Source organism: Electrona antarctica, assembly GCF_951216825.1.
Source record: "Electrona antarctica genome assembly, chromosome: 5".
Classification (NCBI taxonomy): domain Eukaryota; kingdom Metazoa; phylum Chordata; class Actinopteri; order Myctophiformes; family Myctophidae; genus Electrona; species Electrona antarctica.
Window position 1 is genome coordinate 20,794,447 of NC_136810.1, and position 15,984 is coordinate 20,810,430.

The window sequence follows — 15,984 nt, forward strand, 5'->3', positions numbered from 1 at the left end:
TTGGTGGCAGCTTTGGACAGGACCTCTTGTTGCAGCTGATCTGCAACGTCTCCTCACATGTGCACTGGTCACACCCATCCTCCCATGTTTCACCCACCTGTAATAATAATAATTATATTAAATATAATACTATATTTTGTAACTTCAAAACAGTATAACTTGTATACAGACACATTTCCCTCACTCTTTAACACCTGTAAAATGTTGTGTGACATCGATTTGAATGGAAAACGGATAAACATTGCAATGTGTGTGTATAACTTATGGCCATTAGCAACTCATGTGAGTGCATGTCCATCAAATTGCAAAACAGTTTGTAGAATGATTTTACCGTCTTATGTTTTCCATTTGGCAGCCAGCAAATCTCTGTAGAAAAAAAAATTAAAAAAGAGAGAAAAACTTTCTTAGTCAATGTGTATCTTTCTCAGGAGCATCTGGAATAAAAATTAATTAAGAGTCCCGGGATGCAGGGATGGTCTTTTAGAAATGAGTCCCAGGGACATTTGATGAGTCCCACTTCAACGACATTAGGAGTCATATTTTGCCATTTTTACAAATTGCAGCATTTAACTCCCATTTCATTTTATATGGTTATAATGTGGTTATATTCATGTAGAAAACAGAAGAAGAAAGTATTATTATAACTAAAGCTAGCAAAATAAACCAGAATAAAAAAACAGTACAGTAGTACAGTAGGAGTAGTGCATCCCGTGGATGCAGAGGTCGTTGTTGTAGTGCGTCCCTTAAATATAAACTGCATTTTGGGATGCAAAATGCACCCTATTTTAATCTCTCTCTTACCACAACTATTCACACATTCGTTGGAGTTGGGACTGAACAGGAAGGTGCCTTTGGGGCAGTAGCATCCCTCCAGCTGCACGCTCATGAAGGCTGTGTACTCGTTGACACCATGGAGGAACTCCTGGTTGTACCTGCAGGGAAACGGTGTGAAAGGTATAGGGTAAAGTATAACCCATCTCGATTCTACAAAATGCCTTCTAAATCCTGACAGTTTTCTGAAAAACCTATGTTTCTATGTCGGTGGTTCTCAACCTTTTTCATGTCAAAGACCCCTAGAATTATGTGAATTTGGTCGCCGACTCCGATCTGAAAATATGTTGTTCCAGGGACCCCTCCCAGAAGCAAAGATTTTAGTTAAAAACGTTCGCTCTGAAAGAATATATATTCAAAGATTTGCACCACATTTTCACGATTTTTCAAAAATAGCAGACATACAAGCTCGTAGCGCGGCACTCGGTGCCGCGCTATGAGCTTGTAGATCTGCTATTTTTCAATCTCAAGTATAACATAATGCCTAAAACACCAAAAGGGGTTCCCGCCCAAATGTTAAAGCACTATATTCTCATAACATAGTAATCATTGCTAGAGAGTGTTCAGTTCAGGTCTCCCCGTCTCGCCAGCTCTTTGATACATTTTCAGGTAGGTGACAACATTTCAGCCAATCAGGAGAGTGTACCCATTTTTCAGCTTCATTTGTTGTAGTGTTCCAGTTCCAATGGTGTCTGCTCTTTTCTTTGTGTCATCACTTCCAATTTCACTTGTTTAATTTCTATCCTGTCTGAGGTTCTCTATCCTGATTGAATACAATTGGTTTCTGTTTATTAAAGAGCTGGAGAGACATGGACATGGAGACTCCTGTTACAAGCAGAATATAGAGATATACACTTATTTTAAAGGAGCATTCAGTGATTTGGGTGATTTGGAAAACCACCCAGTCCGCCCCGATAACAAAATGTGCACATGCACACGCTCTACAGTGGGGGGAAGTGCAACAGCATGTGCACCAAGGCCCGCCCCCATACATGATTGGAGGAAGGCCCCTTTCATCCTGATTGGATGAAGGCTTTGCCACCCGCCACCAAAACTGAAACTAGGGTTTTTTGACCCCAGGGGCTCACTGGGGACAGGGAGGAACTCCTTATATGGTCAGCACACTCTATAGTAGGGAGGATTATATAAAAAAAATCACTTAATACCTACCTTTACCTTTTAATTATATTAAATGTTTAATCCAACAGGATAAAAAATGCGGTGGAAAAACCTACAGTACCTGAAATCACACGTGGGCTCCACACAGGGACCACAGGCCTCGTACACCTTAGGACTGGGACATTTATAATCTGTGTACAGAGAAGCAGATATACATCAAAACTGTGGCTATCGAAGACTAAATACTGACCACTCACCTAACACTATACTGACTTTATCAATAGGTATTGTGTAGAAAATACACAATACCTATTGTGTATTTTCTACACAATACCTATTGTGTATTTTCTTAGTCGAGTTAGTCGAGCTTTCTTAGTCGAGTTCTTAAGCCCTTCTTATTCATGTGCGTGTTCTTATTCATGCTCACTGTTCTGCCTGATTGTAATGTTACTGTTTTTTGCTTGTTTTAATACCATTTTACATTTACGTTTCTCCTTCTCTTGTTTTGCCCTTTGCGCTGCATTCTATGAAAAGTGCTATTAAAGTTTATTATTATTATTATTATTACCACCACATTGACCGCGGGTGAATTAACCCATTTAGGCCTGACGTCAATTTTTTTTTTTTAAATCAGTTTTCTGAAATACCTATGTTTCTATATCAGTGGTGCTCAATATTTCATGTCAAAGACCCCAATAATTATATGTATTTGGCCTCCGACCCCCCCCCCCCCGAAGCAAAGATTTGAGTTAAAAACGTTAGTTCTGAAAGAAATATATTCCAAATTTGCGCCACATTTTCACGATTTTTCAAAACATTGCAGACCTACAAGCTCATAGCGCGCCATGAGCTTGTAGATCTGCTATTTTTCAATAGCTAAATTATAACATCATGTTTAAAACACCAAAAGGGGTTCCCGCCCCAAAATATACAGATGAAAGCTTACCACAGTGACCATGGGTGGCTTTCCTCCAGTCCACACACACCCCGGCCTCGGCACAGGCCTCGGCGTACGTCTGCAGGCTGGTGCAGCCGATGACGCTGATGTTCATCTGGCACACGTCAAATTTGCACGCCTTCACGAAGGGCGCGTAGGGGACCAGCTTGTGACACTTTTCAAACACACTGCAAAAGGACCAGACCAAAATGTTTACGTCAAGAGTGGTGTAAGGCCTCACTCACACCTAAGACACTTGTGTCCTGTGTGTTCTGCGTGTTTTGGCCGCCTCAATGCATTTCCAATGGGAGTCACATGGTCTGAAGACACAACCTTGTTGCATGGGGGGGGGGGGGGGGGGGGGGGGTCTTAGGTGTGAGTGAGGCCTAAAGCAACTAAGTACATTCACTCAATTGTTATTGTTTGTTTACTTTAATGGAGTATTTCCAATGTTCAAAATCAGTATTTTACTTTTACTTGTTGTACAGCATGCTATATAAATACAGTTATTATTATTATTATTACTTCTACTCCTACTCTAATCGAAATATTGCACTTTTTACACTATTTCAAACTATTTGAGATCTTTAGTTACTGGTTATTTTGTAGATTGAGATGACTATATTACAAATAACCACAGCTATAAAGTTTTGCTATTTGAAAATAGCAGATCTACAAGCTCATAATGCATTGCATCACAACTATGCACCCATACATACATAAATACACGCGCACACACACACACACACACACACATACATACATACCTGCTCTTGATGACATCACAGATTGGGGGATCACAGGTGTGGGGGGGTGGGGGGGTGGGGTTGATGGGGACGTGACATTGGGTACTGTTGAGGTGCCACTCGTGTGCCATGTGGGGACAGGACTTGTCGATTTTCCCACTGGGCAGCATGCAGTCGTCAGTCTGGTTGTTGTCACATGTACCTATAAAGGAAACCAGCACATCATCCATGTATCAGCGTCCGGTTCCCAAAAGAAAATGTACGTGATGTTTGCCCGGGACCCAAACTGGGTGGACGGCCAGCACGACTTTCATTACCATAAGATTATAGGTTATAGTCACCAATGTACACAGTTTTTAAATGTACACATTTTTATTTTTATTTATTTTTTACATAATAGGTAGTTAAACAACTGGTCGACTAGTCGACTAGTAAACTAGGCAACTAGTCAACTAGTAAAAATGACTAGAAGTGAATGCCCTAATATATTATATAAATATATATATTTTTATATATAATTATAAAACAAGTAATTCATTTCTTAAGTAGCCGTTAATATGCCAGGATTATTGTCGCCGTGGCTGTAGTTGTTGAGAAATAAATGAACCCCTTCAGGATGATTAAACACCTCGGCTCCACCTGTGTTGAATCATCCTGTCGGGTGTTATTTCTCAACAACTACAGCCGCAGCGGCGATTATATCCCTTTGCATAGTGAATAGTGTCACTCACTGACCACATTGTTGCATTTTTGTTGCATGTCACTGACCACACACCAGTGTTGTTTTCGTCGACTAAAACTATGACAAAAATGTTTCGTCGACTACCTTTTTTTCACTGACGAAAATTAAATGGAAACTAAATGAAAACTAAGCTACGGTGACTAAAACTAAGACTAAATATACAGACAATTTTGTCAACAAATACAAACTAGACTAAAATGTTAGGAAGGGACTAGTGGACAAGAGATCCAGTACAAGTCATTTTACACTTGGTTGTATGCTGAAAGTAGCAGATCCACAAGCTCACCATGCGTCGCGCTGCGTCGCGTTGTGAGCTTGTAGATCGGCTATTTTCAGCAAGTGTAAAATCAGTCATTATGACGGCACCAATGCCCGAAAAAATACATTTTAGTTGACTAAATCAACTGTAGATTTAGTCGACAAAAATCGCATGATGTTCAGTCGACTAAAACTAGACTAAAACACTAAAACATTCCAGCTGACTATAATGTGACTAAAACTGAATGAAAACTATTCCAAGAGACTGTCTATGACTGAAACTAAAATCAAAATGTGCCGCCAAAAACAACACTGACCACACTGTCCCTGCATGGTGTTGCATAGTGAATAGAGTTCACTGACCACACTGTCCCTGGGTGTTGCATAGTGAATAGAGTTCACTGACCACACTGTCCCTGGGTGTTGCATAGTGAATAGAGTTCACTGACCACACTGTCCCTGCATGGTGTTGTATAGTGAATAGAGTTCACTGACCACACTGTCCCTGGGTGTTGCATAGTGAATAGAGTTCACTGACCACACTGTCCCTGGGTGTTGCATAGTGAATAGAGTTCACTGACCACACTGTCCCTGCATGGTGTTGCATAGTGAATAGAGTTCACTGACCACACTGTCCCTGGGTGTTGCATAGTGAATAGAGTTCACTGACCACACTGTCCCTGGGTGTTGCATAGTGAATAGAGTTCACTGACCACACTGTCCCTGCATGGTGTTGCATAGTGAATAGAGTTCACTGACCACACTGTCCCTGCATGGTGTTGTATAGTGAATAGAGTTCACTGACCACACTGTCCCTGCATGGTGTTGTATAGTGAATAGAGTTCACTGACCACACTGTCCCTGCATGGTGTTGTATAGTGAATAGAGTTCACTGACCACACTGTCCCTGGGTGTTGCATAGTGAATAGAGTTCACTGACCACACTGTCCCTGGGTGTTGTATAGTGAATAGAGTTCACTGACCACACTGTCCCTGCATGGTGTTGTATAGTGAATAGAGTTCACTGACCACACTGTCCCTGGGTGTTGCATAGTGAATAGAGTTCACTGACCACACTGACCCTGCATGGTGTTGCATAGTGAATAGAGTTCACTGACCACACTGTCCCTGCATGGTGTTGTATAGTGAATAGAGTTCACTGACCACACTGTCCCTGGGTGTTGCATAGTGAATAGAGTTCACTGACCACACTGTCCCTGCATGGTGTTGTATAGTGAATAGAGTTCACTGACCACACTGTCCCTGGGTGTTGCATAGTGAATAGAGTTCACTGACCACACTGTCCCTGCATGGTGTTGTATAGTGAATAGAGTTCACTGACCACACTGACCCTGCATGGTGTTGCATAGTGAATAGAGTTCACTGACCACACTGACCCTGCATGGTGTTGCATAGTGAATAGAGTTCACTGACCACACTGTCCCTGCATGGTGTTGTATAGTGAATAGAGTTCACTGACCACACTGTCCCTGGGTGTTGCATAGTGAATAGAGTTCACTGACCACACTGACCCTGCATGGTGTTGTATAGTGAATAGAGTTCACTGACCACACTGTCCCTGCATGGTGTTGTATAGTGAATAGAGTTCACTGACCACACTGTCCCTGGGTGTTGCATAGTGAATAGAGTTCACTGACCACACTGTCCCTGGGTGTTGCATAATGAATAGAGTTCACTGACCACACTGTCCCTGCATGGTGTTGCATAGTGAATAGAGTTCACTGACCACACTGTCCCTGCATGGTGTTGCATAGTGAATAGAGTTCACTGACCACACTGTCCCTGGGTGTTGCATAGTGAATAGAGTTCACTGACCACACTGACCCTGGGTGTTGCATAGTGAATAGAGTTCACTGACCACACTGTCCCTGGGTGTTGCATAGTGAATAGAGTTCACTGACCACACTGTCCCTGGGTGTTGCATAGTGAATAGAGTTCACTGACCACACTGTCCCTGGGTGTTGCATAGTGAATAGAGTTCACTGACCACACTGACCCTGGGTGTTGCATAGTGAATAGAGTTCACTGACCACACTGTCCCTGCATGGTGTTGCATAGTGAATAGAGTTCACTGACCACACTGTCCCTGGGTGTTGCCGTGGAACAGCTCCCAGGACAGGGAGATGCTGAAGATGAGGCCGGAGAAGGTGACCTTGGCGCCGATGGCCGGGATCAACAGCAGCGTCTCGATGCCCGTGGTGGTGACCATGAAGTACTGGTTCTTGTAGGCGGCAGATTTCACGCGCTTGTCGTTTACGAAAATCTAAGATTCAAAAAAATAATAATTATAGTATAAAAAAACATATATTATACAACCAATTCAAAAGGTCAAAAAACAAAAACTCAAAAGATCAAAGCTTCTTAAAATTGTTCACACAACGCAATGAATCACTCATAATAATAGTGAGAGAATAACGGTTACAAAATGGGAGAAGAATTTGGTGATAGTTCCGCCTCCTCAGAAGGGACCAAATTGGGTTCTGAGAAGCATATTTGAAAGCTTTTTTTCTTTGTTTTTGTCACATTTCTGAGCCAATCTTTTGGTACAGTCAGTGGGAGAGACTACCGGAGACTCCGCCGGTCATCACATTGGCTCAGAAATGTGCCAGAAACAAAAATCTCACTGAATTCAAGACTTCATGGTGTGTGTAATTGATAGTAAATAAGTCGTTTTGTGGGTGAACTACAAAATAAAATCCATCGTGAGCTTGATCAGCTATGTTCAAATGGCCGGAATGTATATAGGGCTGAAGTGGGTAATGTATGTTTCGTAATAATAATAATAATCAAAATCTACAAAGTAACTAGTAACTAAAATAATTGTAGTGGAGCAAAAGTACAATATTTGCCTCTGAGATGTAGTGGAGTAGAAGTAAAATAACTGACAATGAATATACTCATGTAAAGTAAAAATGCCTCAAAATTGTACTTAGTTACTGTACACGAGATGCATAACGAGGCATTTGCTACCATGTTGACGGGATGTCCATCTATGTCCTTCTGAGTGATCAGGATCTTGTAGCTCTTGTAGTAGACCACGATGGTGCCAGGACAGGACAGGCCGTCGCGGGCGTCGCAGTAGTAGTTGTCGATCAAGACGCTGAAGTCGTATTTGGGGATGATTTCCTTCACCAGCCAGTAGGAGCAGTTGCCCTGGAAGTTGTAGTAGGTGCCATCGAAGGTGACATAGTGGGGGTCACCCCAGCCGTAGCAGATGCCTTCACACACACACACACCGGACAAGAAGTTGGTGTCATTTACAAGGATTGAACATGTTCAAATTCATCTTAACGACACACATTGAACATGTGTTCAATGTGTTCAACTAAAGCACGTGAAAGAATCAGTGTCGGCAACTCTCACTCTCACTCTCACTCGTGTTCGGGGAAAAAAAGAGGTTAGTGCGCCCGGCATGCCACATGCCGGCTCTGGCCTGACAGCATGTCGCACGTCGAGTCCGGTTCATGCCGACCTTTGCTCTCTCTCTTCCTCTTTCCTGTCAGTCTTCACTTGAAACTATGAATAAAGGCAGAAAAGCCCCCCCCCCCAAAAAAAAGTTTGTACGCCCGTCCAGGCGTCCACCCAGTAATCTGATCAATCAATCTGCCTCGCAACAATCACAGCTCGTTCCATTGCTCTCATGTCACTCGCGATGCGACTGACTGAGACTGGACATTTTTGCATAACGAGTACTTTTACTTTTGGTACTATAAAGATGGAGTGCCGTGATTTTTTTCCACCCTAAAACATGATCATCAGGTATTATTGTTATATAAGGAGGTATATTTTTTTCAAAAAAGTGTACAGTATTTGTTAAAATCATACTTTTATGTGGGCACGCCCACCAGTTTATTAAGTATGCCTGGTTTGCCTGGTGGGTGGTGATGGGTGGTGATCCACCTGAACTGAAGCAACACCCACAGCTGTAGTTGTATGATAAAGGAGAGGGGTTAGGGGAGGGGCTGATAGTGTGATGTCACTATATTACTGTTTATTTCATTGGCCCGTTTGACTGTCAAGGGTTCAGCCTCCAGGAAGAAACCCTAAATACAAAGGGAAGACATCATTGCACATAAAAAACGACTCCAGGATGTCTAATGAAGTACTGTCACCTCATAGACACATGAAAAACTATATAATCACAGCCTTGCCACCTTGAATGTCTGACCTACTTCTGACCAATCACAGTAGCCAAACTATACTTCGGCTAAGTCAGAACATCTCAGAGGGTGGGATGTTCTGAAGTCATTCTGAAGTTATTTGCCAGCCGAACCGAACGAGTTTTGGCGGTTTGTGTTTTACTATGCGGCTACCTAAAGCAGTGGTTCCCAAACTATTTCATGTCAAGGACCCCCAAATTGACACTAATTAGCCCGCGGACCCCCATTTGAAGAGATATGCCAGGGACCCCCCATAAGAGAAGATTTTTACGGCTCTAGCCGATATTCTCAACCCGTTTAATTTCACAGACACCCAGTTTGACATGCATTTGGCTACGGACCCCCATTTAATGGCATTTCTATCTCCTGGACCCCCAATTTATATTGTAAAATCAATGTTAATTTAACTCTGAGAGTGTACAAATTGAACCAAATGGACCCATTAGGGTCCATTTGGTTCCATTTGTACTCTCAGAGTACTCTCAGAGTTACATAAGGGTCATGCATAAGGGTCCATTTGGTTCCAAACTATCATTTAGTTGGGGACCCCCTGGAACTCCCTCAAGGACCCATGGGGTTCCCCGACCCCACTTTGGGAAACACTGACCTACAGTATACAGTGACATTGTCCCTGTTAACAGTTAGGACTTACAATGGCAGTTATAGGACTTACATTGACATTGTTGCTGTTTGCAGCACCCAGACGCATTGACGGTGACAGGAGGGAAGTTGTTTTCACACACCACAGGTTCAGCACAATCCTTGCCTAGGTGCTTATAAACGATCTCTCCGTTGGTACAAAGCGCTTGGAGACACTTGTTTTCCATCCAACTCTCGCCGTTCTGAATGGGAACAAATCACAAAGATAGACGATAATAGGCTACTTCATGTAGTGTATTATTGATGACATCAGGGATCTCTATGGGCTTAATATTGATGACATCAGGGATCAACATACATCAGATATCTCCATCTCTGATGATGCCTCGTGACATCACGTGACATAATCAGGGATGCGGTCGCAATAATAATAATAATAATAATAATAATAATAATAATAATAATAATAATAATAGGACCATAAGTTACTAAAAACATTTAAAAAATAAATAAAAAAGGACTACACTAGCGATTGAAAATATAAAGTGTTTGAAATGTTTACTAAGGTAATAAAATCAAGTGTAAAGTCTGGCCAAGACCTTAAATTCACTTCATTCTTGTGCCAGTTAATTGTGTTCAGGTGCTAGTCATGTGACTGGCATGTGTGTGCCGGCGGGCGGGTCGCTCAAGACTAGAGTGAATACCAACAGGAACATATGGGGTGATTCTGGCATATTTTTGGGAGCAGTACCGGGACGTTAAGCTGTGTTGCTCATTCCATGATGGCACGATTCTTACGTCAAGTTATACCTTGTTGTAAAGTTGACTAATCACCTTTAACAAACTATATAAAACAAAAGCCGGGGCGCCTGATGGAGGGGAAAGGAACTGGTTGGAATAACGCACCCTGGTTGGACGAGCTACGTCCAACCAGGGAAACTCCCCCCTGTCAGGTGTAAAGGAGCAACTTATGCATGAAGGAAGCATGAGTTCAAGTCCGTTGTTCTCCCCAGGTTGGCGGAGGGTGTGTACATCGAGCCCAGGATCAATATTAGATAATTGGTGAAAAATGGGTTACAAAATCGTGGGATAAAAAAACGGGTAAGTAATCGAGCGAAGATACGTTTCCAACGTTTTTTTTAAGGGAGTATACATAAAGCAAATGTACATTATTCAAATATTCTAACCTTGGAAAAATTGCTGCGCGTACCTTTTTGTGAGGATAAATGGCTGTACAGTCCTGCTGTGGTTTAACGGTGCTGGTGGATGTCATTGTCTGTACAGTCGTAGTTGTAGGTTGTGGGGTGGTAGTTGTTGTAGGTTGTGGCGTGGTGGTAGTTGAGGTAGGTTGTGGGGTGGTGGTAGATGTAGGTTGTGGCGTGGTGGTAGAAGGTGTGGTTGTTGGCGTAGGCCTAGGTGTAGTTGTTGGACAGGTGAGGTTGCGGATCTCTACTTGGCAGCGGTCGTTGCAGTAGCCAATGTACGTGCAGCCGTCGTGGTCAGAAACATTGTAGACGAGCGACCCTAAAAGGCGGCATTGGGGAAAGACATTGATGAAATAGATCAGCTCATCACACTGAACGCTATACAGTAGATATACTGTATATTGCATTGTTGTCTCTGACTTTTCAGGGTTCAAATAAATAAAAAAATGCAAAGGAAGTGAGCTTTTATGTCATCTACTTTTGTGCGATGCTATAGTACGATCACCCTAACCCAAACATCACACTAACCTAATGGTCGGAATAATGGGATAAGCGGACCCAATTGATTTTTGGAGAAAAAAAAAGAAAAAGAAAAAAAGAAAGAATCACACACACAAAGTTTGAATATGGAGATAAGAGGTTTCTGCCCAACAGCAACAATAATAATATTAGAGGAGAATAGGGGGTTCTTATTGATGCTGTATGACATGCAGTGGGATACATACCCCAATAAAACTAAAGAAATTGCCACCGTATAGTATGCAATATATTTAAATTAAGCCAGACTTAATTTTTCATGTAGTATACGGTAAGATAATTTGAAATTGTATGCATACATACCAACAGGAAATGTTGCTCCATTATCATGGCAGTAACATATAATCGCTCCGGTAGATGGCTGGGGAGGTGTTCCGCCTGTTATTATGTGGTGAGTTGTTTCTGTTGAAGTAGTCTTTGGTATAGTTGTAGATGTGGTCAAGTCTTTTGCAGTCGTTGGTGTTGTAGTAACTGTTGTAGTTGTCTCTGTTGTGGTAGGTGTTGTTGTAGTTGGTAGTGGTGTAGTTGTAGGCGTAGCAGTTGTAGATGTTTGACAATGGCAACATTTGACTCTGACCTGGTAACTCAAACACTGCTGTGAAAGTCCTTGCAGTTTGTTGTAACACACAAAACCGACGTCTGGTTTACAAGTTACATCTTGTCCCAACTGTGACAGGCTGAGACCTGGGTACATGCTGGCTCTACACTGGATTTCTTCTGGAGCTGAACATGTTTTACCAGCGGAACCGATGTCCTTGGTGGATTCAATGACTCCACCATCAGGACCAGGAGTGGGTGTGTGAAGATTGATCCAAGCTGACCAGTCACAAGACATTTTACCCCCAGGACAAGATGCTGTTGTCATTGTTGTGGGTGTAGTCGTTGGGGTTGTAGTAACTGTTGTAGTTGGCTCTGTTGTGGTAGGTGTTGTTGTTGGTGTTGTAGTTGTAATTGTAGTGGTTGGAGTTGGAGATGGTAGTGTAGTTGTAGTTTGTGTCGTTGTAGTGACCGTTGCAGTTGTTGTAGGGGATGTCTTTGTAGTCATTGGTGTTGTAGTAACTGTTGTAGTTGTCTCTGTTGTGGTAGGTGTTGTTGTAGTTGGTAGTGGTGTAGTTGTAGGCGTAGCAGTTGTAGATGTTTGACAATGGCAACATTTGACTCTGACCTGGTAACTCAAACACTGCTGTGAAAGTCCTTGCAGTTTGTTGTAACACACAAAACCGACGTCTGGTTTACAAGTTACATCTTGTCCCAACTGTGACAGGCTGAGACCTGGGTACATGCTGGCTCTACACTGGATTTCTTCTGGAGCTGAACATGTTTTACCAGCGGAACCGATGTCCTTGGTGGATTCAATGACTCCACCATCAGGACCAGGAGTGGGTGTGTGAAGATTGATCCAAGCTGACCAGTCACAAGACATTTTACCCCCAGGACAAGATGCTGTTGTCATTGTTGTGGGTGTAGTCGTTGGTGTTGTAGTAACTGTTGTAGTTGGCTCTGTTGTGGTAGGTGTTGTTGTTGGTGTTGTAGTTGTAATTGTAGTGGTTGGAATTGGAGCTGGTGGTGTAGTTGTTGTGGGTGTAGTCGTTGGTGTTGTACTATTTGTTGTAGTTGGCTCTGTTGTGGTAGGTGTTGTTGTTGGTGTTGTAGTTGTAATTGTAGTGGTTGGAGTTGGAGCTGGTGGTGTAGTTGTAGTTTGGGTCGTTGTAGTGACCGTTGCAGTTGTTGTAGGGGATGTCTTTGTAGTCATTGGTGTTGTAGTAACTGTTGTAGTTGTCTCTGTTGTGGTAGGTGTTGTTGTAGTTGGTAGTGGTGTAGTTGTAGGCGTAGCAGTTGTAGATTTTTGACAATGGCAACATTTGACTCTGACCTGATAACTCAAACACTGCTGTGACTGTCCTTGCAGTTTGTTGTAACACACAAAACCGACGTCTGGTTTACAAGTTACATCTTGTCCCAACTGTGACAGGCTGAGACCTGGGTACATGCTGGCTCTACACTGGATTTCTTCTGGAGCTGAACATGTTTTACCAGCGGAACCGATGTCCTTGGTGGATTCAATGACTCCACCATCAGGACCAGGAGTGGGTGTGTGAAGATTGATCCAAGCTGACCAGTCACAAGACATTTTACCCCCAGGACAAGATGCTGTTGTCATTGTTGTGGGTGTAGTCGTTGGGGTTGTAGTAACTGTTGTAGTTGGCTCTGTTGTGGGTGTTGTAGTTGTAATTGTAGTTGTTGGAGTTGGAGATGGTAGTGTAGTTGTAGTTTGTGTCGTTGTAGTGACCGTTGCAGTTGTTGTAGGGGATGTCTTTGTAGTCATTGGTGTTGTAGTAACTGTTGTAGTTGTCTCTGTTGTGGTAGGTGTTGTTGTAGTTGGTAGTGGTGTAGTTGTAGGCGTAGCAGTTGTAGATGTTTGACAATGGCAACATTTGACTCTGACCTGGTAACTCAAACACTGCTGTGAAAGTCCTTGCAGTTTGTTGTAACACACAAAACCGACGTCTGGTTTACAAGTTACATCTTGTCCCAACTGTGACAGGCTGAGACCTGGGTACATGCTGGCTCTACACTGGATTTCTTCTGGAGCTGAACATGTTTTACCAGCGGAACCGATGTCCTTGGTGGATTCAATGACTCCACCATCAGGACCAGGAGTGGGTGTGTGAAGATTGATCCAAGCTGACCAGTCACAAGACATTTTACCCCCAGGACAAGATGCTGTTGTCATTGTTGTGGGTGTAGTCGTTGGTGTTGTAGTAACTGTTGTAGTTGGCTCTGTTGTGGTAGGTGTTGTTGTTGGTGTTGTAGTTGTAATTGTAGTGGTTGGAGTTGGAGCTGGTGGTGTAGTTGTAGTTTGGGTCGTTGTAGTGACCGTTGCAGTTGTTGTAGGGGATGTCTTTGTAGTCATTGGTGTTGTAGTAACTGTTGTAGTTGTCTCTGTTGTGGTAGGTGTTGTTGTAGTTGGTAGTGGTGTAGTTGTAGGCGTAGCAGTTGTAGATTTTTGACAATGGCAACATTTGACTCTGACCTGATAACTCAAACACTGCTGTGACTGTCCTTGCAGTTTGTTGTAACACACAAAACCGATGTCTGGTTTACAAGTTACATCTTGTCCCAACTCTGACAGGCTGAGACCTGGGTACATGCTGGCTCTACACTGGATTTCTTCTGGAGCTGAACATGTTTTACCAGCGGAACCGATGTCCTTGGTGGATTCAATGACTCCACCATCAGGACCAGGAGTGGGTGTGTGAAGATTGATCCAAGCTGACCAGTCACAAGACATTTTACCCCCAGGACAAGATGCTGTTGTCATTGTTGTGGGTGTAGTCGTTGGGGTTGTAGTAACTGTTGTAGTTGGCTCTGTTGTGGGTGTTGTAGTTGTAATTGTAGTTGTTGGAGTTGGAGATGGTAGTGTAGTTGTAGTTTGTGTCGTTGTAGTGACCGTTGCAGTTGTTGTAGGGGATGTCTTTGTAGTCATTGGTGTTGTAGTAACTGTTGTAGTTGTCTCTGTTGTGGTAGGTGTTGTTGTAGTTGGTAGTGGTGTAGTTGTAGGCGTAGCAGTTGTAGATGTTTGACAATGGCAACATTTGACTCTGACCTGGTAACTCAAACACTGCTGTGAAAGTCCTTGCAGTTTGTTGTAACACACAAAACCGACGTCTGGTTTACAAGTTACATCTTGTCCCAACTGTGACAGGCTGAGACCTGGGTACATGCTGGCTCTACACTGGATTTCTTCTGGAGCTGAACATGTTTTACCAGCGGAACCGATGTCCTTGGTGGATTCAATGACTCCACCATCAGGACCAGGAGTGGGTGTGTGAAGATTGATCCAAGCTGACCAGTCACAAGACATTTTACCCCCAGGACAAGATGCTGTTGTCATTGTTGTGGGTGTAGTCGTTGGTGTTGTAGTAACTGTTGTAGTTGGCTCTGTTGTGGTAGGTGTTGTTGTTGGTGTTGTAGTTGTAATTGTAGTGGTTGGAGTTGGAGCTGGTGGTGTAGTTGTAGTTTGGGTCGTTGTAGTGACCGTTGCAGTTGTTGTAGGGGATGTCTTTGTAGTCATTGGTGTTGTAGTAACTGTTGTAGTTGTCTCTGTTGTGGTAGGTGTTGTTGTAGTTGGTAGTGGTGTAGTTGTAGGCGTAGCAGTTGTAGATTTTTGACAATGGCAACATTTGACTCTGACCTGATAACTCAAACACTGCTGTGACTGTCCTTGCAGTTTGTTGTAACACACAAAACCGATGTCTGGTTTACAAGTTACATCTTGTCCCAACTCTGACAGGCTGAGACCTGGGTACATGCTGGCTCTACACTGGATTTCTTCTGGAGCTGAACATGTTTTACCAGCGGAACCGATGTCCTTGGTGGATTCAATGACTCCACCATCAGGACCAGGAGTGGGTGTGTGAAGATTGATCCAAGCTGACCAGTCACAAGACATTTTACCCCCAGGACAAGATGCTGTTGTCATTGTTGTGGGTGTAGTCGTTGGGGTTGTAGTAACTGTTGTAGTTGGCTCTGTTGTGGTAGGTGTTGTTGTTGGTGTTGTAGTTGTAATTGTAGTGGTTGGAGTTGGAGATGGTAGTGTAGTTGTAGTTTGTGTCGTTGTAGTGACCGTTGCAGTTGTTGTAGGGGATGTCTTTGTAGTCATTGGTGTTGTAGTAACTGTTGTAGTTGTCTCTGTTGTGGTAGGTGTTGTTGTAGTTGGTAGTGGTGTAGTTGTAGGCGTAGCAGTTGTAGATGTTTGACAATGGCAACATTTGACTCTGACCTGGTAACTCAAACACTGCTGTGAAAGTCCTTGCAGTTTGTTGTA

At 43.0% G+C, this 15,984-nt stretch overlaps 2 protein-coding genes across 2 annotated transcripts in view; both read right to left on the reverse strand.

Annotated features, from left to right (window-relative positions):
* Nucleotides 1–15,984, reverse strand: part of LOC306922902 (mucin-2-like) — a 138,175-nt gene that overhangs the window by 82,445 nt on the left and 39,746 nt on the right. The gene's annotated exons all lie outside the window — the stretch shown is intronic.
* LOC306923186 (uncharacterized protein) overlaps nucleotides 1–15,984 on the reverse strand; it is a gene marked incomplete at its 5' end in the record, with an annotated part of 49,905 nt that overhangs the window by 5,935 nt on the left and 27,986 nt on the right. The window contains 19 exons of the mRNA XM_079501214.1: nucleotides 1–97; nucleotides 332–366; nucleotides 802–932; nucleotides 2,072–2,141; nucleotides 2,897–3,075; nucleotides 3,655–3,835; nucleotides 6,731–6,917; nucleotides 7,625–7,872; nucleotides 10,697–10,826; nucleotides 10,868–10,938; nucleotides 11,608–11,762; nucleotides 11,997–12,350; nucleotides 12,585–12,716; nucleotides 12,759–13,058; nucleotides 13,293–13,631; nucleotides 13,866–14,219; nucleotides 14,454–14,792; nucleotides 15,027–15,380; nucleotides 15,615–15,968. The exon at nucleotides 1–97 is cut by the window's left edge and continues 69 nt beyond it. Coding sequence (XP_079357340.1) covers nucleotides 1–97; nucleotides 332–366; nucleotides 802–932; nucleotides 2,072–2,141; nucleotides 2,897–3,075; nucleotides 3,655–3,835; nucleotides 6,731–6,917; nucleotides 7,625–7,872; nucleotides 10,697–10,826; nucleotides 10,868–10,938; nucleotides 11,608–11,762; nucleotides 11,997–12,350; nucleotides 12,585–12,716; nucleotides 12,759–13,058; nucleotides 13,293–13,631; nucleotides 13,866–14,219; nucleotides 14,454–14,792; nucleotides 15,027–15,380; nucleotides 15,615–15,968 — 4,010 coding nt within the window. The remainder of the gene's footprint in view (nucleotides 98–331; nucleotides 367–801; nucleotides 933–2,071; nucleotides 2,142–2,896; nucleotides 3,076–3,654; nucleotides 3,836–6,730; nucleotides 6,918–7,624; nucleotides 7,873–10,696; nucleotides 10,827–10,867; nucleotides 10,939–11,607; nucleotides 11,763–11,996; nucleotides 12,351–12,584; nucleotides 12,717–12,758; nucleotides 13,059–13,292; nucleotides 13,632–13,865; nucleotides 14,220–14,453; nucleotides 14,793–15,026; nucleotides 15,381–15,614; nucleotides 15,969–15,984) is intronic.